The sequence below is a fragment of the Haemaphysalis longicornis genome, unplaced genomic scaffold, assembly GCF_048455015.1.
Source record: "Haemaphysalis longicornis isolate Haplotype H1 unplaced genomic scaffold, Haemaphysalis longicornis Haplotype H1 scaffold_4, whole genome shotgun sequence".
NCBI lineage: Eukaryota > Metazoa > Arthropoda > Arachnida > Ixodida > Ixodidae > Haemaphysalis > Haemaphysalis longicornis.
The window spans coordinates 88,479,021-88,506,826 of NW_027526361.1; the positions used below are offsets into that span (position 1 = coordinate 88,479,021).

Consider the following 27,806-nt stretch of genomic DNA (forward strand, 5'->3'; position numbering starts at 1 on the left):
GCTTTGTCGGGCGCACGTCACATTCTCAACAGATGTTCTAGCAACGGGATGACTCGTCTCTTTTACGCCCTTGATAAAAAGGGATATACCGAAGAGTTTTGGAGTATTTGCAAAACAGAACTCTAGACAGCTTTGCCCTCAGTGTGCAGCTTCACAACATTATTCGCATGCCGGGCTAGTCAAAATGTACTCCTTTAAACGTCACGTTAAAGTTCGTAAAGAGTTCATATGTGACACGATCTGTAGAGAGACTTCGTGTGGGGGAACAGCGTGTTCAACCTACACCGTCTTGATTGACACCCTTGCGTACGGAAGGCTTCGTGTTTCTTTTTGTCACTGTCCAGGATGCGAAGACACGGCCATGAACGGAAATTTTAGAATTCCGCTTTTTGGCGTCCCATGTAGCAATCTGTGCGCAGGCATGTTAATTAAAGTGGTATTGGGTCAATCAGCAACACCATAAATCCATCATTTGCAAGCAATTGGAGAATTTCAACGGAGTAGAGAAGGAATGGTGGCTACAGCTCTCCGATTTAAAGTAAAAAAAATGCCGTGTGACAATTTCCAAAGATACAGCAGGGAAAAAAAGATCTCAAAGAATTTTCCAGTCTCGCGTGCTCATCTCATACCTCCACCTCCATAGTCACCTGTGTACGCGCTATGCGCACGCAGCTGGCGACCGCGAGAACGATGTTTATAGAGTATGGGAACGAAATGCGTTTTCAATGTCCTCGTGGAAAATCACGTGAAAGTAATGCGTAGTAGGATATTCTATAATAGGAACCCAACTATAAAAGAAAAGGGAAATGCGACCATTCTTATCGCGAGAAGTGAGATAGATGCTCCAGGCTTAAGCGAAAAATATTTTGACACACCCGTGCAGCCGTATTTACGTGTGCAACTGCGTCAAAAAATATTTGCACGACAACTTCATAACCTAACTTCCTTGCCCTCTTTGTAAGCACATGCAGCAGCGTAGAAGGGTCTCTGAATCTTACGGAAGGTCCGAGCATCTTACAGCAAGAAACTTGCTTTTGTACCATTGGGAGAAAGAAAAGTGGGAAGGAATAAATTTGAAGAAAAAGCTTGTTTATTGTTCTCTTTGTGGCTTACCTGTAATATTCAAATGTTGGCCATGGCTATTGAAACGTTTTAAGTATTATACACGTTTAGTTTAAAGTTGCCAGGCTCAGCAAACTAGCAAATGGTGAACGTAATTTACAAATATTTATGGTATAATTTAGAAGCCCCGCACGCCATGGGGTAAGCACAGCTGTAGTAGTCGCATAAAACAAACATCGTTTCTTTTGTTTCTTTTCGGGCTGCTGTGGATACCCATCGTAGCTGTCTAAGATAATAGCTATCAGATACCAATGCTAAACTGTGGGTCTGCATTTTAGCGTCACATTTGTTATTCTGTTTGGGGGCGTGTTGATCAAGGTGGTACTTTTCGAACCAGGCTCAGAATGAAGTTGATATTTAACTTAAAATGAAGTGTTCAGCGCACTAGCGAGAAAACAGCGCATCCGGTGCCCAAATTTAGAAGCCATTTAGCAAAAATTATGGCTGTTTTACACACCGAATCTATAGGGCTATGGTGCGCGAGGTAGACGGCGGCTCACAGATATCTTCCACCACCCCAACATTAAAGCTTAAAATTCCGTGCAGACTTCTAAAGATATAGTAGGTGAGAATACACTTGAAAGAAGATTTACAGCATCACGTGATCAGCTGACGCGCGCACATCCGCAGCCACCTGCATGTGCTTTATGCGCATGAAGCTGTCGACAACGAGGACGATGTTTGTAGAGTCAGGAGAATGAAGCGCTTTGTTGATGTCGTTGTGGATAAAAACAATGCGTAGTATGTCGTGCTGTTCTGGGCACTCAACATCAACACTGCGGGGAAACCAATCATTCTATCTGAAATTCTGAGGTATGACTGGTTCCAACGAGAACAAAAAATACGTTCGTAAGGAAGCATATAAGCAGCTACGGCACGAAATGCCTTTTCGAAATACGCTCTACGCGATATGCCCTCTTCTCGAAATACCCTCTTCGCGAAATACCATAGGTAACAAGATACCTTCTTGGCAACTTTATACCCGAAGGTCCGCATACCCCTCCTGAGGATGCAAAGCTTGGGAGAAGGCCTTGTTGATGTTATGGAGGGTGGAGGAGGAAGAAAAAACTTCATTGTGAGCCTGGTGATGTGGGAGTGGTTCCTCAGTCACCGGCACCGCTTTCGTAGGATGGTAAAAAAAAAAAAACGAGGGAGGGAAAGGTTGGAAAACTTTTTATGGCCTGTCTATGTCAGCATATCAGCCTGTCGTACTGCATTCCTGTTCTTTTGACACCTCGTCCGAAGAAAACATCAAGAAATAGAACGAGAAAAACTATATTCGGTAAATTTTTCGGGAAAAGGTCAAGCAGAAACGATTTCTGCTCGCCAGCGGCAACGAATAGTTCGTAGTAAAAAGAAACTGTGAAAGCATCGCTGTACGTACAGCGTAAGGTAAACAGATGAAAATAAAGCAACAAATACGCCAATAAGCGAAAATTAGGCGTGCGGAGGCGACGATGGTTCTAAAAAAAATCAACTACCCCTCCATAGAAACAACAGCAATTGGGGAACGCGAAGATTTCCAAAAGACAAGTCAACACCGAACGAAGCAATCCAGAAGCGAGCGCACTCACATCCCACCCTATTACCGTACACATAAGGTATTTCTTACTTGGATACTTCACTGCATTTGGATTGTACTGTCTAGTGGTTTACTGATACGGCCATTCCGCGGCTTTGCCTAGCGTTCAGCCATCGTTGTCGTTCGAAGAAGGGGTGCATTTTGTGTATATTTTGCAAGTCCATGCACCCATGTCCAAATCCAAACTGCTTCTTCCGTGCCGATATGCGCGTTAGCAAACAATAAAGAAAGAAAGAGTGCAGGAATAGCGCAGTTGGATAGAAGTCGGCTTCACAACGCGAGAGACCCAGCTTCGATTCCAACGGCGGCAAATGTTTTAATTTTTCTTCAATTCTCCCAGAATCATCATCATTTCAGAAAAATTTGGCTTTTATATAGTGCGTTTTTGGTGCACTAACGATGACATCAGTGAAAGGCTGAAAGCTTCGCTGTAATACTACCAAAGCACTTTTACGCTGATCGTCTACATGCCGGCCTAAGAAGGATAACGAATACGAAAACGAGAAAGAAAAAAATTGGCTCCAATCCACGCTGTGAAGGTGGTTGGAAAGCAAAGTTTTAAATGATACCCACAACAATTGCCCATGCGACGTGAATTGAATTCACATACGTGGCTCTACAAATAGTGAAACTAGAGATTCTGCCAGCCGTTACCTGGAATTCGTGGGGCAGGCGTCCCAAACGGAGCAGCAGCGTCGGCCATGGCCGGGCTAGAGCGGCGGACACCGCTGCTGCAGCCCGGCCGTGAATCGGGAAAAAGAAAATGGAGAGGAGCGTCTTTCGAAGGGTGAGACAGCAGAACCTAGCCATCCTGATGTGCTAGCTTGGGGTTACACAACCGCTCGACACAAGCGCAGACACCGGTACGATTCGACATGTCAACTTTGTGATTCCCATTTATACCGATTTAAACTTGTTAGTTTATTAAGTTGGATAATTGCGAGAAAGCTGAGGGAACTTTTATAATAGCTATTTATCAGAACCAGGTGCTCCTTTTGCTTTTGTAATACCTTTTAAAACACAATTGGTATTTAAAAACCGTATTGGTATTCATCAATCTAGAAATCGGAGTACCACTCGTGGCAAGCAGTGCGCAATAGGTAGCGTTTCTCTAGCGGCCAGATGTCTGTATGTGGTTTGTACTTTTTGTTTTCCCGCCGTGCAAACCAATTCTTAAAGTGTGTTTGCCGTACGACCACTAAATTCCGTCGGGAATGGGGTACGCTGGAGGTGCTGTCAAACAAGTTAATCAAGCCATGCGAAGGCCCCGCGGAATGAACGCGAACCTGCACCAAAACAGGCCTAAAACAACCGTCGCTAAACAGACGACAAAGCCGTACCGCCGCCGCCGCCGCCGGCGAGCTGGCACTTCCGCGCGGGGAACGCGGGGAACGCGGAGAACACCTTCTCCCTCCACCGCCGCCTCGGCCGCGGTGGGAGTTTCTTGTCCTGCACACCACGAAAGAACCGTTGGCTGGTAGAGCTGGAAAGCTTTGCTTTAAAAGTTGAACTTACCAGCCACACCCATTCCATGGCGGTGACTACTTCCCTGGCATGCTGGGTAAACTTCTCAAGCATTGTCGTCCCGAACAAGGGCCGACCCACGGCCGAAGTAGGCTATCATCAGACGCGGGAGACGCATAGCTCGGCATAAACTGTAATGCTTTCGCACTCTATGCGTGCTTTCGCTGTACGTGCTTTCGCTATACGTGGTGTAATGCTTTCGTACTCTCTATGAATATTTTTTTTTCTTTTTTCAGAGGCAGGAGTCTAGGCGGCGGGCTAGATTTCTATGGCTGTCGCTGACGTGTTACCCCGAAAAAGTAATCTACACTGCTACCGCACCCTGAACGGGCATGGTCTTTGGTGTTTTTTTTTCGTCAGTACATCGTGACGAATTTGTCACTATTACAGTGGAGTATGAACGCATTCCGGTGCGCTTAAAAGGCTGAGTTTATTTTATTCAACACAGCGGAACTGCGCACGCAAAATATTAAAACACCCGTTCGAGTACGTGAAAGGGGGACAAAAAAACTCCCACCTCCCCTTGCGGGAACCCCTGTGTACATGCGATGCATAGGCGGAGCGGAGAAGGGACCGCGTTTTATAGCGCGCATAACGTTGAGGGGACTGCGTAAGCCGGTCCCAGTCGATGACGACGTTGGCGTACTTGTAAATCGGCGTGGACTCTAGGTGTTTGAGCCAAGCGTGGATGTTGCTTCGTCGGAGAACGGCACACCGGTTATATGCGCAGCGCGCCCGAATGAGAGGAAACCGCGGAAGAGAGAATACTGCACATAAGCCGGCCCCAGCGCGTCTGCCGCGGCTATGACGCAACGTGCCGCAGCTATGACGCAACACAATCCAACACAATCCACTTTAATCCAATCCAATCCAAGCCAAGCCAAGCCAAGCCAAGCCAAGCCAAGCCAATCCAATCCAATCCAAGCCAATCCAATCGAATCCAATCCAATGCCCCTCGCGAGAGTGTGTTCGCTATCGGAGAGGAGAGGGGGTGAGCGGCGGAGAGCACGGAGAGAGTAGCTGGCGCGGCGAGGAGAATGGGGGAGGGGCGGACAACGCCGACGACGACGACGACGACGCTGGAGGGACAAGGCGAGTGAATCATGCTGTGCATCTAAAACCGCTGCCGGGGCTGTTACGGTAGCACCAAAGGGCTGGCGCCTTCTCTATTCACGTCGCTTAGAACCAGTGTTGTGACGCTAAACGTCCTTTGATCCGATGGTTCGCGCAAGGTTCATTTCTCCTGAGAAATAACACCTGTTGTAATTGCTCAACAGCGCTTAGGCTTTACATGCGGAAAAGTCACAGGGTGCTCTCACGTTTAAAAAGTAACTTGAAGGCGAGCATTTGACCAACGTCTGTTCGATTGCGATGGTTAGAATGAGCAGTAAAATGAACTCCAACCAAAATGTAAACGAAGGACTGACGTTTCCGGACCAGCTCGGTTCCTTTTTCGGGGCTGATTGAGAGGCCCATTTGCAGCGGCGTCTTGAAGTCTTTGTCAGGGTGGTCACTCACAGAGCGCCTCGCGGAGAAGCGCAGTCCTTGCATATACACTGTCGCGAGGGTTGCCTCTGATAAGTTATTTATAGTGTCACGTGGATATTTGTCAAGCCGCGATGCCCTGCTCGCGGTGTGTGTGATCGCCGTGCAGACTTCAATCCCTAGTTAGTGCTGCGTTCTGTGCTTCTTGACCAGCCAGATGTTTGAAGACGACAACGAAAATGTGTGGGTCCACCGCTCGCGGGCCAGACTGATTCAGCCATCTTCGCTGAGCCTCGCCGTGCTGCCTCTACTCTTCGGTGTAGCGCTACGCCTAATAAATAGGTACATCTCCATCCTGCTGTCTACACCTCCGTCTACTAAGACGCAACAATAGCAACAAAAACCAGTTCAATATCTCAAATGGCCCGCGATAAAAAAAAATTAATATCTGAAAAACTATGTCACCGCTTTTCCCGGTCTTCATGATGTAATTTTTAAAATTTTCAGCAATATTGACGGCCAACACCGTAAGTACACTGTGCTCATAATATTTGAAGCCGTTTGAAAGAGCAGTTTATCTAGGCGTGGACACCACCTCTGGGCCTTTTCGGCGCGTCAGCTGCGTAATTTGTAAAAAAAAATGGATTTTTTGCCAGCGCTGCAGCGCGAAATCCTCAATTTCGTTTTCTGCATTTGTATGAGTAACATATGTTAGCAAAAATCGATTGGATTAATGAATTGGTGAAAGATTTATTTGAGAAGCTTTAGGAACACCCATGTTTTTCCGGAAGGTGGAATCACCTCGATGAGGTTGGTTAGGACAAAACGCAAAAACTACTTTTTAGATATTCTTCAAAGCTACGCATATCACCAAAAAGCACTTTGATATGTGAAAGGGTGGCCGAAAAAATCCCAAATTTAGAAAAACACAATTTCTCCCTTTCCTCGGTTACGAGTGCCATTACCAAAAAAACCTGATTTAGCGAGCACCTAATCTATGTCGCAAATGTACTCGCGAAATTTGAAGTCTCTAGACCTAGCAGTTTTGACTGGGCGTTGGTGAGTCAGTCAGTCAGTCAGCCATTCAGTCAGTCGGGCACTTTATTGTATAGGTATACATTGAGCATTGCGAATTGCGATTTATCGTGCCAACATGTTTTTACAGTTTGGGGGTCTTACCAGTTCTATCCGCGGACATCTGTCACTCCTGTATGAAGGGTAGCCATCTGATCAAGCTCAATCCTCCCAACCTTAGCCTGTCTTACCCTCTCTCGGCAACTGCGGCGCTTCTTTTCGAAAAATGTTGTGATTCCTCGCGCAACTTTCCCCCGAGCCGATATCGCGCGTTAGTCCCAGGTCTGACAGTGCGGCAAGTGTGATTACCTACGAGAAATAGATCCCAAAGACATCGATGCACACACGCTCAAAGTAAGTCACCTGATTACCATGTTAAACTTGTTTTCCGGTCATACCAACAAGCAGGGCTGCTGAGTATGACATCATATGATCAGACTCATTTCAATCATATTGAGATGAGATTTAGATAAGATTGGATGATAAATCTATGCAACTTTTCTTAATAATAATTTTTATCTGCTGTGGAGCGCTGTTGTACGCTGGTGCCAGAACGGGTGCCCGCAGCTCCGTCAAGATGCCATTGAGACAGCTTTGTCTGCCGGGCACCGGCATCATGTATTCTGTACATGATGCCAATAAAGTTGATTGATCATTGTTCATTCTTTATTGTTCATACAAAACTGCCCTGTATGTGAACAACTACATCCATTTTCTTTTATTGATTTACACACTGCCGCTGATATACACTATATACACTGGCGATACACACTGACACCAAACAAGCGCACAGAGCTTGCTTGGTGTCAGTGTGCATCACAATACAAATATCTCTACCACCGTGAGGCCTCTCTCAATACCTCTACGCCCCTTCATTGAAACATGGGCGAAGAGGCGAAATCCCCCTGTGACGGCTTTGCTCGATGCCACGTTACGTCCGTCCACCTTCAGCGCTTGTTTGAACGCAACGTTTACACTGATGCCGCTATTGACTGCGATGGCTCTAGCCCGTACATAAAATATTTTGTAGTGGCAAATTCTTGTGAACATTTTGTGGGAGATGTGTTTTCAAGAGGTGTGTAGTAATAAATCTTTATATATATTCGTTGCACATTTACCGGGGCCTTCGTTACTTTATTAAAAAGCAGTTTCAAGGCGAAGTTTGAAGAACAAAACAAACAGAACATCCATTCTGTGCTTCAAGCCCTTTGCCGAATTCCCAAAGTTATGTCTTTCGCTGTGAGGACAGTAAATCCGTTCTGGAACTCCAGAGGAACCTGTGGAGAAATGTAAGCAATGCTTTAATCCCTTCAAAGGTCATAAATAACTTTCTAAAGTCGATTGTCTTTCTTGGGCGACTTAAACCCAGAAATTTTGGTCTGTCGGTCTGTCTGTCTGTCACTCGATTCAGCCAAGGGCCAAAGTGCGCTGTAGTCTTATATACTCACAGCGAAATCTCAACGTCCAAGTCCTGTTTATATGTTCACACGTCAACATTGTTGAACAAGAACACGACATTACGCAAATATAACACAGAAAATGAAAACAAAAGTGATCTTTACAGTGTTCCTTCATGAAAAATTTCACAGATGCTTGATTTTTGCGAAATTAAATACTAAATCTACTGCAGAAAAAAAATCACATTGTCACCTGCTCTCGCCTGCGCAACTAAAGCTTCTGGCGGGAATTTAAGAATTCAAGCGGCAATAGTAATAAAAGGTTCCACTATATTGGTTCCACTTTCTGCTTGCAAAGCACGTAGACTAAGGCAACGCGGTTTTATAAGCGTGGGAGTAGGGCGCCTCGATTCACGCGCGTCTACGCCGTACGTCAGCGGTTTATCGCGGCACCCAGCCTGGAGCAGTGGAATGCAGGAAAATTTAAAATTGACTTGAGCAAACATTTAGCGTGTGTACCTTGGGTGGAGCCCGATGCAAGAAGGACAACATGAGAGGTGAACGGAAAAGCTGAGGGAGAGATTTACTGGAAAAATTTCGACAGACTATCGCCTTTTGTCAACATTCGCGAAGAAAAGTCAAGATACGCGGTCAATTCTTTTCATTAGGAGCAAGGAAGTTGCCAACCTAAAGGTTGCATTTGTTGTCGCGAAGGGTACGTTTTTTTGGGAACCCACTATATCAAAGTCCGGAATAAAGACTACGGATTCGAGAAAACTGATATAATACAGTAGTATATTTTTCGCATGCAATTGTCCTAGAGATAGTTATTGTACAAAGTATGAAAAGGAACACGCTACAAAATTTAGGATACTACCCTGGAACCTTTAGGTGAACTAAAAGGTCCCAAAAATACAACAAAATGAAGGAAGTCCACACTGCCGCGTAAGTCTTGATGTAGAGAATCTGTGCGCAACCTTCACGGCCATCACGAAAGTTTAACTCCACTTTTGTAGCCGAAATGCAAGTGTTGCAACGATTGCGGTGAACGCTAGAGATTTTTTTTTGGCCAATTTTGACTGATTGATTATGAGGCTTAGCGCCCCATTGCTACACAGGCGATGAGGCACGCTGTAGACGAGGGCTCAGGCTTAATTTTGGCGGTGTGGGGATCTTTCACGTGCCCTGAAATCTCGAACACATGAGCGTTTTTGCTTTTCGCCTCCATTAGAAAAGCGGCCGACGCAGCAGAGAATCGAACCCGCATCCTTGCGCTGACGGGCAGTCGCCGCAATCTTGGCCAATCTCCCTAAGCGAGACTGCATTGCTTGAAAAGCGTACGCAGGGGGCGCGTTGACGGTCGCAGCGAGGCCCGCACTCACCTGCACGCGCGTAGCAATTTCTTGGTATTTTTATCTGCGGACACGAAAAATTTCCATTTGCAAAAAAGCTTCGCTGTTAAAATAATGTTATCACGCACCTGGTTTCGACAACTGGTATCTGCTTATGTGCGGTGGGTAATTGGATAACAATGCGCAAGAAGTATTTGGACGTAATAAAAAGAGGCGAAAAATGCATTACCGGTTATTTTTGACATCCGTCGTTGTAAAATGGAAGGCTCATATTTCCCTTCCGGAATGACCGGCATTCCGTGGTGAACAAAAAGAGGCGTTCCGTATAAAGTACCAAGCGAGAAAAAGCTTGAAACGTCCAGCTTTCACCACGCCAGTTAAAGCTGCTGTTAATACGCCTATCTACACTATCGACGTGTTTGAAATTTCAAATATATACCAATACATAAAACTACTGAAGACGCATAAGGTTTACGATTCACAGGAAATGCAACCACGGCAATTTTTTTGCAAATGCAATCTCAGCAATCTCGGTAATTTTCTCGACAATGATTCTGTCTTGGTGCCATCACTTCAATAAAGCATAGTCCCTATACTGATTGCATACCCCTTCCTACACGGCTGAGCAAATAAAAAAATAATACTACATCTGCATTCCTTCAGGACACAAAAAAATGTTTCACGCATTGTGGGGCTCCGTAACTATTAGCAGCTGAAGCAAAATGTACAGACTCGGTGGGTTTTGCATATTCATCGTTTTTAGGCGCAAGTTAATACAAGGACAAAAATCGGACACGGCAGCAGGGCTGCCGCCATCAATTTTCCTGTCTTCCTTCCGAATTAAGTATAAGGTTCAATGATGGATACTAAAAATAACCTAAGTATGCCGCTTGAGGGAAAAAATTAGCCGGGCATCTGCTTGCTTCGCTACAAATGTCGTCGAAAAACGACAGTAGTCTACCGCCCCTGCTGCTAAGTCTTCGTATCTTTTCCTTCCGTTTTCTGGGCATGTATTCGCGTTTACACTTGGCACTTCATGATCACTGCCATGGTGGCTGAAAGGTGAAGAACCGCATGATCTAGATCCTTTCCAGCGTGCCCAAGCGTTAGCCGAAGAAATCCCTGGTGGCGCCATATCTGGCACTGGCCCATGGAAGCACACGACTTTGCACACCCTGGGGCAGTACCAGGTGGAGCACCATGCCCGTAGCGGAGGGCTCTGCGCTGGGTCCGCGCTTCGCATTTCTACAATGGCTAACCTTTCACTTGCCATCAACCCCCAACAAGCACTTACGCCTTTAAAATGAAGCATCCAGGTATATTTTAACAAAGGAACGCTGCAAATATCACTTATGTAACGATTTTGTGCCTCAGACATGCGTAATGTTTTGTTTTTACTCAACAATATTGGCAAGTATGAACCCTGCCACCAAATCTAGATGTCTAGAAATGGTCCTGGCTACACAAATGTCACGTTCAACAGCTGCTCAACTTTTTCCGGGAAGCTGATTCAGACATATAGACAGACTGAAATTTGCGCCTACAAGTAGTCCAAGAACGACTATCCTCTTTGAAAATTCTTTAAAGTGTTGTAGTTAAAACTCACTTTGGTCTTCTCTGTACGGACCAGCTGGACATTGCGAATAGTGTAGAGCACTGACAACTTGATAACCTGGAGAGCGAACCGCATGCCGATACAATTCCGAGGGCCTGCTCCGAAAGGCAGGTACGTGTAGGGCTGAATAGAGCCCACGTTCTCTTCGCTGAACCTGCAAACAGTTTACGGTTACATCAATCTCGGCAGCCAAGTTGGCGTACCTTTAAGTTACACCTATTGTGAATGATCTGCTGTTTCTTGTTACCTTTCCGGGTTGAAGGTGAACGGGTCCGGAAAGTATTGGGGGTCGTGGTGCATGGCATACACGGGAATGGCGACCAGATCGCCTTTCTTCAGTTTCACGCCAGTGTCCCCGAGAACGTAGTCGTCGATCACGGACCGCTCAATTCTGGAAAACGAAAGCAGATATAATGCTCATATGATAGACGGGATCAACGTAAAACTGTGCCTTTGGACTTGGTAAATACCTAGGTAACAAAAAGGCTTACATTACCGTTTCACACAGTCGCTAGCCTTCATATAACATTCCCTTTGCTAAACCGTTCAAACCAGCTGACACTGCTTGACCCTTTGTTGAATCAAGCTTGTGGTTGTACTCGGCTAGCCTTTTTTAAGGTACAAGATGGTTTGAATTTCACAGTATTGAACCGATATTACTTCGAAATCTAATTTTGGTAAAAGTCCAAGGTGTCTTACCGCGTTCCGGGCGGGTACAAGCGAAGGGTCTCTGAGACAACGCAGTGCAGGTATTCGAGCTTCGTGACAACATCCAGGCTGGGATGTTCCCCCTGGAAAGGGAAAATAGGGGAACCATAGTTGTAAGAAATAAAATAGATACACAGTCGATCTCAATTTCAATTGCCACAGCTTTATACAATTACACATATGGACTGAAAGCTAGGGCTGCGATCCTTACGAATTTACCCACTGAACACACTTGTAAAGGATCTATGATCGTGGCGGATTCGGATTTTCTCTTCCCGAAACGTCGATGTGGATGTGGGTTAAAATGCGGTTTTTGCCTACAAAAGTTCGGTGCAAAGTTGCAGCACGTATATAGTTTCCGGTTTTCAAAGCGTGAAAGGCACATTTTCGTCTAGGCGCCACCATTGAGTCCATTATGTAAAGTTGTTAATAATAGTTTTTCTGGCTGAATTCATCGGGAATGTTTGTATAGCGGCTATAAGCGCTTGGGTATAAAGTACCGTCAAAGAGAAAGCACTGGGATCTATAAAAAGGCCAAGTCTGGAAGAATAAGACTTAGATTTCTGGAATAATGCGATGCTTACAAGATGAAATCCTATTTCCGTGTTTAGCATATATTGTTTTATAATTTTAGCAGATATAAAATGTTTTGTTTTAAATTGTTGTTATCGACTTTGTTTTTTTATCTCGAATGCACTGCTTTTGGTTTAATACAGGGTTGCAGACTTGCAAAAAACCTTGTTCTCCATGACGTCATCAAATGGGAGAAGAGAACGGTTGGCGAAAACGCAACGCCACTTTCGAGCACATGTTCCAACCAAAAAACACGTATAATTGGCGGAAACAACTCAGATCTGCACAATGATTTTCAACTGTTTGCGTCATTACGCAACGGTACTACAGTTGCAACTATCTCTTCAATGCCTCCATAAATAAATATTTTCCCAGAAGCGTTTTCTGAAGTTCTATTGTTTTTTTCGGGTGCGTTCCTCCCTGCCGTGCATCTTTGTTCCTCCCTGTTCCCAAAATTTGCTGCAAAGTTTTGCAAAAAAATATCCTTCTGCGGCTCCTTTCGAATGCCTGCTTCTCGCGAACATCCCCAAATGAACAAGCGTTTGTTATTTCAATGCGTTTAATGAACGTAAACGCTCTGCCGCCTAAAAACAGCGTTTTATAAAAATGAAGAAAAGAACCCGTTTGATAAATCAGTCACTGCTTGAATTCAGCGTTCTTTTTACTGACGTCGCTAGCATTGTTATATAGAATTGATCAGACCCCTATTGGACTATTTTGGAGAGAAAATAAAGAGATACCTTATAACGCGAACACCAGTCGCAGGCATTGTATTTCCGCTTATTTTGCGCATACTGTTGTCCATTTTGCAGAGCTGATGACGGAAACTCCGGGTACCATTATGTGGAGAGGGGCACTACCGCTTCCAGTGAGGGCACCATGAAAACCAACCTTTTTGTGCTACATTAAAACGGCCAAGATGACAGTTGCATGCACGTATACTGACGTGTGTGGTGAAGCATTCGTCCACTTCTGTCCGCAGCCTCTCTTGCACGTCAGGGTGAAGTGCCAGGAGATAAAGCGTGTATGAGATGATGGTCGAGGTCGTGTCTTGCCCGGCCAGGAGGAAGAGTACGCACTGCGCCATAGCTTCATCCTCGTTCAGGGCTGAGAGAAGACAATGAATATCAACTTTTATGATGCTTTATTTTACTCCCCGCCCAGTCATCCCTACCTTCGGCTACACCAATGAGGCGTCTAGCAGAGCTCATATTTTTTTAAAATCAAATTTCTGCATATCACGGCTAGGCAGAATGCTTGGAGTACATTAGCAGGCCGGAAGGCAACGCAAAAATGTTTGTTATTGCTTTTGCCTATTTGTGTAACCCGGTATCTTCTCCTAATGAGAGCTTTCAAAAGTTCTTAACTATTTCTCCTGTATATTGTTCCTAACTTCGTTCATTTCATTTGCACAAGGTTTCATGGAGTAGAAAGACTACCCAAAAACACGAATAAGCTGTTCATTATTTTACATATCACAAACATATCAGTATTTTAAAACTAAATGACAGGCAGCGATGTTCAAGAAAACCCTTGGGCTGTGGTTTTAGCTTGCGCTTGGCGCAATGTCATCAATTTAAGAAATGAAAACTCGCGTATTTGAATATTGCGGTATAGGGTAATTGTTCCCAGGTCACCCAAATTAGTCCGAAGCTTTCCCGAACGGTGCCCAGGTTTATGTACAGTGTAAAAGCACTGTTTTGTGCTGCCTCACTTAGCAAGCGTTTCCGTATAATAGCTGCGTAAATGACCTTCTCTTTTTTTTTTTTGCTTACGGTAGTGCTTTTCGAAAAAAATCTGCCATTTCGAGGTAGCTCTGCATTTTTGGGTAACTCCATTGTTCTCCATTTAAAAGTTTTTCGCGAAGATAAAAATACTCGCAAACACCACTTGAAAATTGTTTAAACTAAAGCTGCGCTTGTGCTTGGACCTACTCGCCCACTGTCTCTTACAAAGTAGGCCACGATGACGACTCGTAACAGTGAAGGTCTTTCTCACACGAACATTTCAAAACGCGGATATGACCTCGCAGTACCTAAGACCACATGCAGTAGAACTTTCACGGCTATTGTTAAACCAATTAACTAACCCATTAGCCAAGAAACCTATCAAACCCACGATGTCAGTGGCGGCCTAGAGTGCGCAGAGCACCGGTGAAGGTGATACCATGAGAGTGCACACGACATGCAATTGTTTCAATATGCCGCCTTTGGCGTTACGATGATCTGGCCGTCTCCCATCACACTTACAGTTATCGAAGTAGTAAAAGATCTGTTAAACCATGTGGGATGTTATTGGGGACTCAGCACGTTCGTGATTTAGAGAAACGTCTTTTTTGCCGAAGCATATAAAAACGCAAATCTGCTTATTCTAGAAGGAATCCTAGTTCTAGGCGCCACTCTGTGAAAAAAAGCTCATTCATTGCCCGCTTCAGAAAAGAATACCCTGGAACCGAATCGATGTCATTCAAGGGTAAAACTAGAAAGAAACACAGAACAGCTTTACTCTTGTCTGATGAGAAGGAAGTGTCCGGCTTCAGGTCCTCGCCGAGGTTGAACAGCTGGTTGTCTCGTTCAGAGCTGTTTTCAGCCGTTGCCGCTAGTTTTCCTTCCTGGGCGTCCATCATCAGCTGCAGGAAGTCCTCATGGCGCTAATGAGCAAGCATTCTTCGTTAGACTGGTAACACGCAAATAAGATTGGAAATCTATCTTGAAGCACTGTTAAAGAGCACAAAAAACAAAATACCAGGAACACAATGTCTGAAAAATGAGCTGTAACTTCTACCTACTTATCTATCGAGCGTCCAAACAAATTTATAGCCAAAACGTCAACCAAAACACTCACACATTTCTACGTTTGTTGTCTACAATATACGAAGCTTCATGTGTGCTCACACACCACGTCACCTGCAAGAAAGACTGCTTCGCCAGAGTTTCCCCCAGCCCTTCCTTTTCTTCTTTTTTCGTTCCTTTGACAATCTGCATTATACTTTGCCACTCATTTGAAACTAACGCAAAGAGTAACCAGCCCGCGTGGTCTGGCGTACCTGTTTTTTTTATGATCACAAAAAATTAACAAGAGCAGTATGAAGACACATTGTACTAATCCCGGCTTTAAATAAATTTCGATAGCCACAACAAAACGGAAGCACGCCTTTATTCGTTCAGAGTTGCACCTGTAAAACATAAAAATGACTGTCAAGTCAAGGTCAAAGTCCCAAACGTAATCTAAGTTAGCCGTGGCCACTGCCATGTTGATTGGTATTAGTGAACCATGAACACACCTTTGATGTCATTGTCACAGTCGAGGTCAAATACAGCAGAATTACTTAAACACACAATAGACGGTCACGTGTATGCGAACCGTAACTACCCCAAGGTCCTTAATTTCCGCGGCGTCAAGCCTATCCATAGAAGCGGAAAAGACCTCAGAAGGATCCGGTGCAAATAAAAAGCCTACAAATACGTCTTTTTTCTCTAGACGAAACGCAGAATAAAACTGCAAAAACTTAAAGATTACTCACTACTACCAGCCTCAGTTCGAAACCTTTCTTTTCTACACACATCAATGACTTCACGAGCAGCCACTGAACGAGCACCACAGGATATGGAATAATCTAATTCTTCAACGTCTATGCGAAATACAGTGATTTTACACTCCAGCTTTTGGTGTTCCAAATGCCCCTCACATTGGAAGAACTAAGAACGAACAACGGAGCTTCTGGGTCTCCGCTTTGAAATAACTTCCAAGGAACCATTTTCGACCCTGTTCACTGAATGTTTTCATCTTGTAGTCGATATTCTTTCATGAATGGGACCACAACCTTCTATTCCTTTGAGATAAATTTTATGCTCGTGAAGTTCTGGATGCCTTTCGTTGACTTCGTTCTGAACAAAAGTTGGGGCATCAGCAATAATCACACCTTGTATGTATTCTTGAGGTAAGACTTATTTCGCTTTAGCATTTGTGACCAGTCCCCGCGGGTAAAAATGCCCAGATTATTTTTCTACTCTTGTAAGAAACCTGCGTCAAAAACATGCGCAAAAGATAAAACGAAGAAAAACTGGGTACCCCCTCCCCTTACTTGGAGCGTAACAAAACGCGTGTAAATCCTTGTTTTTGCCGCAGCTTTCATAATGCCAAGGTCACGGAAAGTTCGAACCTCAGCGTAGTGTTGACTGCCCGTGTAATCTGGCAAATAATGCACAAATGCTGACTGCGGAGCAAACGCATGGTTAGGCGGCACGAATTCTTTTCACCAAGTATGCACAGGACGTGGTTTACAATATATTACTGAGCTTGCTCATGTACTATATTGGACAGACAAGCCGATGCTTGAATTTCCGGCGCCTGATTACCTAATTGTAGCACACACAACTTTAAGCAGGTACACAGGCAATCATCGTTGAAACGTTGCAATTGGAGAAAACAAAGTTGGTGGATTCAAGCCACTATGAAACAGAGAAATATCACAGATGCCTAACACAGAAACAAGGTGAGCTATGAACGCTTCAGCTTACCGTTGCTGTCGCTGTTCAACACATAATTAATGATTCTCGTTTGGAACATTTATGTCCCCATTTAAGAATTTCTGTTTAAGCTTCGCATACATTGTTTGGGTGCTCAAAAAAAAAACGTTTGAACTTGTCGCCGGTTTTGCGTCTCTTCTTTTTTTTATGGTGCTTCATCATGCTTTCTCGCGTCGTTAAAATGTACTTCAAATCCATAGACCGACTCCCTCAAACCTGAATCATGCTTACAGATTGAGAGTATACTTACAGATTTCTTATCTTGCCTGCTTTCGATAATGTTCTTGCAGAGCTGCTTGAAGTACAGGAAAATTTGTGTGTTGAAAGGCCGAAGTTTAAGCAACTTCGCTATGGCAGGAAACACGACTGAAATGAGTAATTCAAAAAAGAAATTACCCCGGACTTAACGCCTTCGGGCGGAATACTGTATCTATAACAGCATTTCTTCGTCACGTTCGTTTCAACACCTGGCGATCACCATAAAACCCTCAACAAATTGTAAAGGCGAAGTATCTACATTTGGAAACTGCAGTCCATGGCTGAGTTAATTTATTGCCAGGCATGTACAGATCAGTAAAAAATAGAGAGCTTTCTTTGACTGCGTCCGCAAAATGCGAACCCTAACATAGGGCTCGTGTGCTCGTTTGGAAGTTTTTCTTAATAATAAGCAGAGATAAATAGGTATTGGAGCCAGTAGTAAATCCCTATAAATAATTAGCAGAGACCATTATGTAATTGTGCTAACGTGTACCGTTTCCTTGTGCTGGTTGAATCAATGCAGCACATTTTTTTCCATCAGCCTCAGAAACAGCGTTAGCATAAAATAGAAACACACGCTTGAATAACTACGCTGCTCACACTGAGTTAATTTCTCCCAAGTTTGGTCAATGAGCCTAAGAACGTTACGACTGCCAGATGAGCTAACACCTAGCTGTCCTAATGAGCGATCTTCCGAGACGCATGACTACGAGGAAGCCCCTGTGAAATCTTTGAGGTGGCTGACACTCCTATAAAACATCAAAAGCTTCCATTGAATTCAGATGTTACAAAATGTTACTCCTTCCCGGCTTTCACTTTTTACCTTCCAGGTTAGAGCTCAAATTTCTAGAAGGGCCACGGGTATCTGTATAAGGCCGGTATCTGTGAGCTACGGGTCATTGTTCGACCATGAAAACAGTGCTCATGCCAAGTGTTCGATGTCGGTGAGTACAGCCTGATGTATATATTTGCGAGGCAACTACTGTACACGTACTTAGACGTGCGTATTTTCCTTTGTGCGTGTTATCGACTTATACAAAAACTTACTCACAAATCAAACAGGCAAGGCAGTGTGTATACTTAGCACGGTGTACACGCGGCAAGTCATTTTTAGCAAATTCCTGACGTGAGCACGTGACCTTTCACGGTGCCGAGCAGTTTTCTTTTTAACCCTAGCCGATGAGAGTGGCTTGTTCCCATTGATTTTTTCCGGAGCCTTTATTCTTTTCCGGGCACGTTTATTCTTCCTTCGCGCGCGCACTGGTGAAATGTTTGTTGAAAGTTCATTTCACCCGTTTTTTCTCCTAAACTTTCTTCTGTCATCGATGTCGACTAAGCATTCCCAAGCCTTCGGGATATTCTTAATTAAATAGTTCGTACTTTTTAATTTTCCCGGATCATCCGGGCCCGTTCAAGCCAATTGTTTCAGTTCTCTCCATTGATTCGTGAAGCTATATTTTAATTCCCTTGTTTCTTTTATTTATACAATCACCATATCTGGACTGCCATAACTGTACAGGGTTAATACCACGATGCTTTTAACACGGTGCATGTGTGTTCCGCCGGAAGTTGAAACTGCGTTGGCAAAAGCCCATGACGCCACTCTCGTTGTTGAAATTTATACGCGGAATCACGGTCGTTTTGCACCACCATCTGCTGCATCTGTTCACGCCCAGAGACGACTACTGTTTTTAAGTTCAAAGCACTTCAGGCGCTCTCCTTGTCGTCCTAGCTCGCTCGCTCGACCCAAGTATATGGAGCACCAAGGCGGCGTCCCAGAATAACGCTGTTGTTCGCGGCGTACCCCAGAGGCTTCGAAATCCAAGCGGTTTATATAGTCATAATCGCTCGAAACTCGGGAAACGCTGGCGCTTGTCATACATCTTCCCGTTGTTTAGCGCAAAGAAAACTATAGGTACATTTGAGGAAAAATATACGCAATTAACCAGCAGCGTCCGCGTTCCTTTAGTTAAAGATGCCCGGTGGGTTAGTTTTACGACAGTAAACGCAAAAAGTGGCAGTGCAATGCCGGCATGGCTCTTCGGCTCTTCGGTGTTTTGGTCGCGTTTCCCGGGTTTCAACCTTGAACCTGTTGCCACCAGTGCTGTCGTCTTGCCCAAGGACCCCTGACATCTCAACGACCGGTCAGTGACGACGCCTGAGGCGCTGACGTGGGCCCCGGGCCAGCGCAGCATCATCTCGTCGCCGAGAGAGAGAGAGAGAAAAGACTTTATTCAAAGCGTCCGGCATGGGTCGCCGAGTAGGCTTATCGTCCAGCGGCACCGCTGGCACTAGAGCTAGGGCAGCTAGGGGCGCCGCGGTTGCTATAGCAACGCCAGCGCTACGCTCGCTGTGCATGGATGCGACGCTGCAACGCTACAGTATGGAGTCTGAAGCGACTCCTGCTGCCACGTACCCAATGGAGGACGAACCAATTGCGTCAACGGCTAGTGGTGGTTCGACTAACACCAAGAAGCGGACATGTGATAAACCATCGGACTCGTCTGCTACATCTACTCAGGACACTTCTGCACACAAACGCGGCCGTGCTTCTGAAGTGCATACGGTAGCCCCCGGGTTATCTCCGCTATACAAAGTAGCGATAAAACCACGGGAGTGCTTCAATGTGACGACGCTGCCGAACCATGTCCTCAAAGCCACATTGGATTCCTGTCTCTAAACCACGGGGTTCCAGGGCTTCGCGATTCACCGCCCCACTAACAGCGTCTCCATGTGGGCGCGTTCGCTCAATGATGTGGATCGCCTCCGTGGCTTGAACGAAATTCCTGTACCTGGTCGCACCGCACCGCCCGTTCAAGCGTACCTGATTTCGGCCTCAGATCTCCGCAGGTATGTAGTTTCCGGCGTTGATGCAGACGAGTCCCCAGAGGCTCTTGCGGCTACACTTGCGTGCACAACTAACAATGCCTTGCAAGCCCGGTACATGAGTCGCAGCCGAACATGCCTTGCCACCCTTGAGGGCCCGACGTCTCCGCCAGCGCGCATTACATATTATGGCGGCATACTGCAATTCCGCCCTTACACGTCAGGCGTAACATATTGCTACAAGTGCTTTAGGCCTGGCCATGTGGGTGCTTCCTGCCCGCAACCTGAAGACACCGCCGAGAAGTGCCAAGAAACTGCCAAATATAAGTGGGGAATCTGTAAAAACGATGACCACGACGTCACAACCAAGGACTGCCCCGTTAAGCGCAAAGCTGTCGAAACTTGTCGCAAGAATACTCGCGACCGCAAAGCGCCACTGCAAGACGGGTCCGGCAGTGCGGTCAAGACTTCTAACCGGCACGCCATCTTGACTCCCACCGAGGAAGAGTTGCCTCCATTAAGTGTAGATGGTGAGCCCGAAGATGTTCTTACGTACAATGACGCAGTCAAAGATGGCAAGGTACGACGCAAACATCAGGATCCACCGCATGAGTCAACTCTGAAGCTCCCGAGGAGGTAGTAGAACTTGAAAAGCAAATTGCTACGCTCCAGGAAGAGGTCCCACGTCTTCGTCACCGAAGGACTCTTCTGTTCCGCTCTTCTCAGCGCTCAGCGACCACTTACACTCGGTCGTCTGCTCCTGCTACGCCTGTCCCACCTGTGTCATTGCCAGCTGGCAAGCTGTCTCTGATCGAACTCATCCATTTTGTGGCGCAGCAACTGCAACAGCTCTCGTCCGTTTTGCTGACTCACCTTTCATGGTTGGAGTCATCCAAACGAACCATAAGTGCGTGCTTCAGTGGAACTGCCGAGGACTGGCAAATAAGGCTGGGGAGCTTTGCTACCGTGTGCATATCGGAGGTTTCCCCTTTTGGGCTCTGCTCCTGGGAGAAACCAACTCTCCTCCGAGTTTCCTGTTCCTCATTGAGCTAGATCTGTGGATCGAACAGGAGTGGAGAAAGGAGCTCGGCCTGGGCGCCAAGGGCGACACGGATGTGCTTGAGCGGAAAAGGCAAATTTTCGGGAAGCAATATGAAGAGGAGGAGAGAAAATGTTTTGCAAAGATCAAACAAAGATGGCAAAGGGAGAAGACTGAGACGCAGTTAACGAGCCGTGGAAAGTCTGAGCAAGAGGGCGAGAGAAACAAGAGCGAGGCGCAGTTAACGAGCCGTGGAAAGTCATAGCCAGAGGGCGAGAGAAACAAGACTAAGACGCAGTTAACGAGTCGTGGAAAGTCTGAGCCAGGGTGCGAGAAAAACAAGACTGAGGCGTAGTTTACGAGCCGTGGAAAGTCTGAGCCAAAGGGCGAGAGGAACAAGACTGAGGCGCAGTTAACGAACCATGGAAAGTCTGAGCCAGAGGGAAAAATAGAAGACCGTAATCTTCAGAAACGTCGTCGAGGAGAGTGGGCTGAGGCACCGAGCTTTCGTCGGAGTGGCGAGGTGCGGATTATTTTCAGCTGTGTTGAGGCAACCGAAGGTTTTGACTACCATAATGTACATGCGTGTGAGAGAGCGATGCTCGCTATGCACAAGTTACGCGGGGGCCAGCACCCATGGAGTTCAGACTCCCGTGGGAGAGAAAGAGATAGGGGCCTATGGCTGTCTGTCATGCTGGCCACGCAGTCGCACGTGGGCTTCAGATATCATCTGGGCGATTGTAGCTTTGTACCCCCTTGGGGGACTGGTCACGCGAACCGTTTGCCGAGAAGTATAGTATGACCGAGCATGGAGAGACAGGTTGCTGTATCATGAGTGTTTGGATAGTCGAACACATTTTGCTTGTTAGTGCATGCTGTAGTTTTTTTTTTGTGAGCGTGACGCTGCGTGTGTCCTCGAAGCACTCGAATAGAGTTTCGGCGTAAGGTAAATTGTTTTTTTTTGGCGTGTACGTGGACGACTTTTCGGGTGTTGCGTGCGCCCTCTCTTTTTTGAGAGTAGTGTAATGTTCCTGTGTCTTCTAGCACGTGAAATCTGCTTTAGTGGAGGATGCACTCGTTTTCTGGATTTTCCCTAGAACGAAGTCTGCGGTGTTTCTCGTTCGGCGTGTTTTCGCGTAAGTGGACATAGTGGTGTGTCAGTGGTAAGCACCAACGGTGCGCGAAAACCTAGAACCGTTGCGTGTGCGAGGTGGTGGCGCGTGAATGTGCGCAATAAAGCCAACTAAAATTGCTCTGGTGGGACCGTGCTCTGCTGGGTTTGTGCGCGTTTCAACGATGCATCGGAGCTGTGTGACCACAGGAACACTGACTCCCGTTACGGACTTTTTGTTCCTTCTAATTATTACTCGTTTTATGTGTCGCCTATTTAGAGCGGTGTGTAAGTGTGGTGTCCTGTCGTTTGTGTAGGTTAGAATATTCTGGTAGAATATTCCTTAGAGGGGAGCAGTGTCACAAACGGCCGGCCAGGTCCTCAGTTTTTTCATTCGGGCGGCCGACATGACGGCCTCCCCTGCAGAGGACGGCCATTTTTGGTCGCGCTTCGGCACCTTGGTTGTCCTGTCCGGTTTTCCCGCGTTTGCTTTTTTCTTCCCCTGCCTTTCGTTGTCGCTGCTCCGAAGAGGGCAAGAGCGGGATCGCGGAGTTCGGTTCGCTCGCCGCGTCTCCGATTCCGGGAAGCCGACGTCACAATCACGCGAGAAGCCCAGCATTCGGAGTGGTGGTGAGGGCCCAGGGAAACAAAGGTGTGGGACAGGGGACAGGGGGACAAAGGTGCGGGACAGTCGGGCGATCGGGCGAAGTTTATTTAAGGGGGTGTGAGCGGGAGCTTGGGGCAGCCGACTGGAAATTTTTCAACCTGCAATATACTGGGAAGGGTCCGGGGGTAATGCGGCCTTAGCGGATGTCCGTCGGTAGGCCCGCGGCGGAACGACCACTGCCTCATCTACGGGATCGAGTTAGCCTCGTCGTTGCGGGTCTCAAGGCCGACCTGACTGCGCACCCCAGATCCCCGAAAAACGTAAGCGGCTGCCCCGCGAAGCCGACTCGACTTCACCATGACTTTCTGTCGTTGAGCTCGTGCTTACCCATAGCCACGCCTAGGGTTAAGACGTACGCCTCCTCCTAGTTTTACCTGTGTTAGGTAGAGCTTTCGTACCTGCTATGTTTTTTTCGTTGTTGTTCTTTCCTAGTATTAAGATGTAAGCCTCCCCAGATAGTGTTGTTCTGTATACCCGTCTGTGTATTTGTTTTTTTGTTGATTGTCTAGTTAACGCCGTGTGTTACCCACCCAGTGCGCACTTGCGCACATTGTAAGGCATCCCACACTTGGTGCCTCCGCGCACCAAGTCGATGTGCGCGTAAAGGTATTTCTTTCTATCTTTTTTTTTTGTCAAGCGCTGCCTGTCCCCATGTAATTTCTCCGTCTTGTGCATGCAGTAAAAGTATTTTGTTTAAAACGTACTCGTGCACCCCTGTACCCTCTCATTCACTCCAGCGACCTCGGCACACGCACGGGTTAGCCACCCTGCAAATACAAATAACTGTTGCCGCGCCTAGGTTGTTTGCGCGAGCAGGCAAGGGGGGTTTGTGACACCGTGCCCTGTTCGCATCCTCTGGATCCGCCGTAGCACGCCCACCCACGTTGAGGCCGACTTGGCTGCTCATCCTCCGCAAGTTATGCACCCGCTCCCGCTTTTGCAGCTATCCCTGCAAGATGTTCTTCTAATAAAAAAAGAGTCTCTTCGGCACTCCACGCGTGCCCTTCTTCCTCCGCGTGGGACTGACCTTCCTGGCGGTTTAACCCGCCGTGAGGAGGTCACGCTCCGGAGAATTCGCCTGGGCGTTGCACGGACGCCTGCTGTTCGAGCAACATGGACTTCTGGCCTTGCGGTTACCTATGCAACCTGCCCCTACTGCCCTGTTTCGGCTGCGGAGGTGACAATACAGCACCTTCTGGTGACATGTCGAGGACTTCAACCAGCCCGAAGCCAGCACATGGTAGTCCGAGGACACCGACCAGGCCGCCCGCTCGATATTCATCGGTGGACGCATAGTCCTCTTTAGAGGCAGCTCTAGGACTTTCTTGCTGAAACTGGCCTATGCGGCATTCTGTAGTGCATCAAGCCGCTTGATTCCCGGCACTTCGTTTTTTTTTTCTTTCAATTTCTTTGATGCCCTGGGGCAAAATGGCGCAATAAAAAAAGCAACGCTGGCACGTGCGGAGAGAAAAGCACAAAGAGAACATAACTCCCGCCGGCGCAGTTTCAGGCAAGGGGCACGCGACCACTGCAAAGGCGGGAAATTAGAATTGCATGGGGTGGGAGCAGTAAGCGGATAACGGCGGTACAGCCCATTATGGCGAATCACTGCTCTGCACTTCCGACAGCATTCACATTGAGTGTAACGGCTTTCATATTTTGTTTAGTCTGCCCGTGCGCTGTCTTTTTCTGCAACCTCTCAAAAATGACACGGACAAAAAGAGTGATGTCCCATTTTAGTGCTTTTGCCATCGATGTGTTCCGGTGAACCATGGATGATATATTTGTTTCGATTTGGATTTATATTCAGCGAAATATAGTCAGTCTTATTCTTCGCGAAATAGTCACCATTCCGCATAGTTAGTTACTTGGGGCGGTCTTTCTGGCTGGCCCCACGTTCGAGTGCTCGCGTGTGTTTGCCAATGTTTTGATGAGACGTATATGTATACCGTCGTCCTCTGCTTGACCCTAACTCTAGGCAATAGCCTCATAAAGTCGTCGTAGTGATTGTGCGTGCTTTCCCAAGTATTAGAGAAATATTCACAGCGTGTCTGCTTGCTTCACTGCAAATGACCTCGAAAGACGACAGTCGTCTGCCAACCCGGCAATGTAAATGCTTTTTTTCTATTTTCCGCCCACCTATCACGATATTACCTTCTTGTATCGCTCCTCCAATGATAAACACGGTGGAGGTTTCATAAAGTGGATTTCATTTTCCCGCGTTTTACTGCTCACGCGCCATCTGCTGGAACATTTAGTTACTCTTGGTCTTCTTGGAATGTGCCACGAGGTGCATGCTCGCCATCGAGCGCTTTCGCATTTTTGGGTCGAAACATTGTTGCTAATGTGTTTTTCTTCGCTATCGCGAAGCTCAAGCAGCTATTTATTGTTGATTAAAGGGACATTGCAAATACCAGTTATGTATTGAATGTTTGCCTCAAAAAAGCCTACGGTTTTTTTCTAACCAAAAAATGTTCAAAAAATGAAGTGTGTGTCCGGAATAATTGGTTTGGAAAAGTTTTGCCTATATGAATACTCGTTCGAGAATTCATTTAACTTTTCACCTGGCGGCTGAATCGAGCGACAGACAGACAGAGCAGAATGTTTGCGTTTAAGCAGCCCAAGAAAGACTATCGTCTTCACAACGATGAGTTGCAGCTGACTGGTCACAACTCTCGCCTCGGGTTTCCAGGGGCCTGTGTTTCAAATTTTTGCTATATGTCTCCACGCTCCATGCACACAATATTTCCCTGATTAATTCCGTACTGCTATGTGCACCTTAACCCCAAAAAATGCTAAATGGCTATACTCACAGAACACAAATATCCTCGGAGTGATGTTCCCAGTGAAGGCCTGCCTGGACTTTGTGACGAACTCGTCGGTCTGGTCTGAGTGAGAGTCAAGCCGTGTCGCAAAGGCGCAGCGTGCTATCACGTCCAAGGAGTAGCTCCCATAGAATCTGCAAGAGCGAAATTGGACAATTGGACCCGTTTCTGCTTGGTTGGCACTGGCGCCAAATTAGTTCCGGATCAATTATTGCGTGTCAGATAACTGGAATTACTAGTTTCCTTCTGGAACTCCTGTAGAGCCACCGGCAAATCGAACAGCATCTATACCAACGCTGAAGGCTCTAACACTAATTCCTTTTGCGTGCCTTCATGGCAGCGGTTCTAAAAAAGATATTATTTTAACGTTTGTCTTTTGCGCTGTAGGTCGTCAACATGGAACAACCAACTCTGTCAGTAGCTAAGGCGTTGTGCTGCTGAGCCAAAGCGTGTTCGCTTCGGGCGCTTTTCGTTTGGAAACAAAAAGCAAACACGATTCGAGATTTTGGCACAGGTTAAAAGTCCCTAGGCAGTCGAAATTTATCCGGAGCCGTTCACTGCCGCACGCTTCATATCCTAGGTGTACCTTCGGGGCATAATACTTCAAAATATGAGGCAGCCAAGATTGCTCTGTAATCACTGTTGTCAGCACAGCCTGCAAAACAGGATGGATGACGGGTATTAGTGGTTGCGTGGTCATGTACATTTTTGAGCAGTTTGCTTTTTCCGAAATGCAAGGCTAGAAGATGAACTAGGGCGATGAAATTTCACACAAGTAAAACAAAACCACAAAGCGACGTCGCAAGTTCCGTCGGTACCAAATGCTTAAATCGACACAAAAGTGAATTTTTCCAACTTCTGTTTTTAATTGCATTTCATAGACTAGCTCAAATGACCACACTTTTCATCAGTTATGTGGTCGATAAAGCAATAGTGAATTTATAAAGCCTCAAAGAAGAAAAAAAAATACCAGGCAACATTGACGGCGGCCGCAACCACTGAAAGCCGTGGCGCGCATTCAAGATGCGATGTGATCGGACGACGTTCAAGATCAGAATTCAAACCAGTTTCGGCCTCAATTTTGTGAAGCAACACGTTTGCCATCCGACGTTATGGTTGGCTGAGCATTCTTGATACCTCAGTAATCGGGACAGCGCACTTCTTCAATCTTGTCGGCTGTAAAATACGTCCTATAAGCCTGCCCGCGCGGCTTAAAATCGTAACACAACATAGCTGAGGCGTACGCAGTGGCTGAACGCTGTCGGACTCAGCGGAGACGCTTAAATGCTAGGCGCCGCTTTCTTGATGCAGGCGATAACCCAAAACACCTTTGTGCTCGAGATTTCTGCTCACGTTAAAGATCCCCAGGTGGTCAAATATAACCTGTAGCTTTCTACTACGGCATGCCTCGTCGCCTGTGCAGCGTTGGCGCATTAAACCCCATAATCAATCAATCGATCAAATTCGATTGCTTTACTACTTCCTCCCCTCTTGACAGCGTGCCTGGGTCCTGCCTGTGTAGTAAGTAACGTGTTCGCACGTGACCGAGAGTCTACTGCTTCAGCATTGTGCCCACGAGCAGTCGGTGCTTAGGTCAACACCGCGCGAACGAGAAGTCGCCAGCGCGTCAGTGTAAGTCTGCACGCATTTTGCGAACTCGCTCGAGGAGCAGTGAAGCTCACACCGCAAATTGATGAAGTCAGCATCAGAAACATTACCCCAAAACCAAAAATCTACTTAAACAAAGAAACATGTGCTATCGGGGATTCGCACTTACGAATTGCAAGAGGATGCACCCAAAGCTCCTGACCACTCTGTCATAAATACAGCGCTGTCGGAGATGGAAATATAAAGTATACATATTGTATAGCCTGTTCATATCTTCATTTAGTTTTAGCATTCCAAGCAGATTAGATAACTATTTCTTGATTAACGCTCGTGCGTTATTCCCAAATTCGCACAAATATCTCATCTCTAGCGACGTCATTCCCTATGCAGAAAAGTGATGGCTAATGTGTGGTCTTGCTGCTAGCCTCTGTGCTAGCTCATTGAGAGCAATATGTGCTTTCCGCACCTTGGTTTTATCGCTTTACAAAGAAAATTTCGGTTGATTTTAACT

At 46.3% G+C, this 27,806-nt stretch overlaps 1 protein-coding gene across 1 annotated transcript in view; it reads right to left on the bottom strand.

Annotated features, from left to right (window-relative positions):
* Window positions 1-7,900: 7,900 nt before the first annotated feature.
* The window catches only part of LOC144178999 (cytochrome P450 3A24-like), a 52,881-nt gene continuing 32,975 nt past the window's right edge, over window positions 7,901-27,806 (bottom strand). The window contains exons 7-14 of the mRNA XM_077707159.1: window positions 25,676-25,821; window positions 17,212-17,327; window positions 14,938-15,082; window positions 13,379-13,539; window positions 11,851-11,942; window positions 11,399-11,542; window positions 11,143-11,305; window positions 7,901-8,064 (exon numbers count right to left, since the gene is read on the bottom strand). Of these exons, the coding sequence (XP_077563285.1) occupies window positions 7,987-8,064; window positions 11,143-11,305; window positions 11,399-11,542; window positions 11,851-11,942; window positions 13,379-13,539; window positions 14,938-15,082; window positions 17,212-17,327; window positions 25,676-25,821 (1,045 nt within the window). The 3' untranslated portion in view covers window positions 7,901-7,986. The remainder of the gene's footprint in view (window positions 8,065-11,142; window positions 11,306-11,398; window positions 11,543-11,850; window positions 11,943-13,378; window positions 13,540-14,937; window positions 15,083-17,211; window positions 17,328-25,675; window positions 25,822-27,806) is intronic.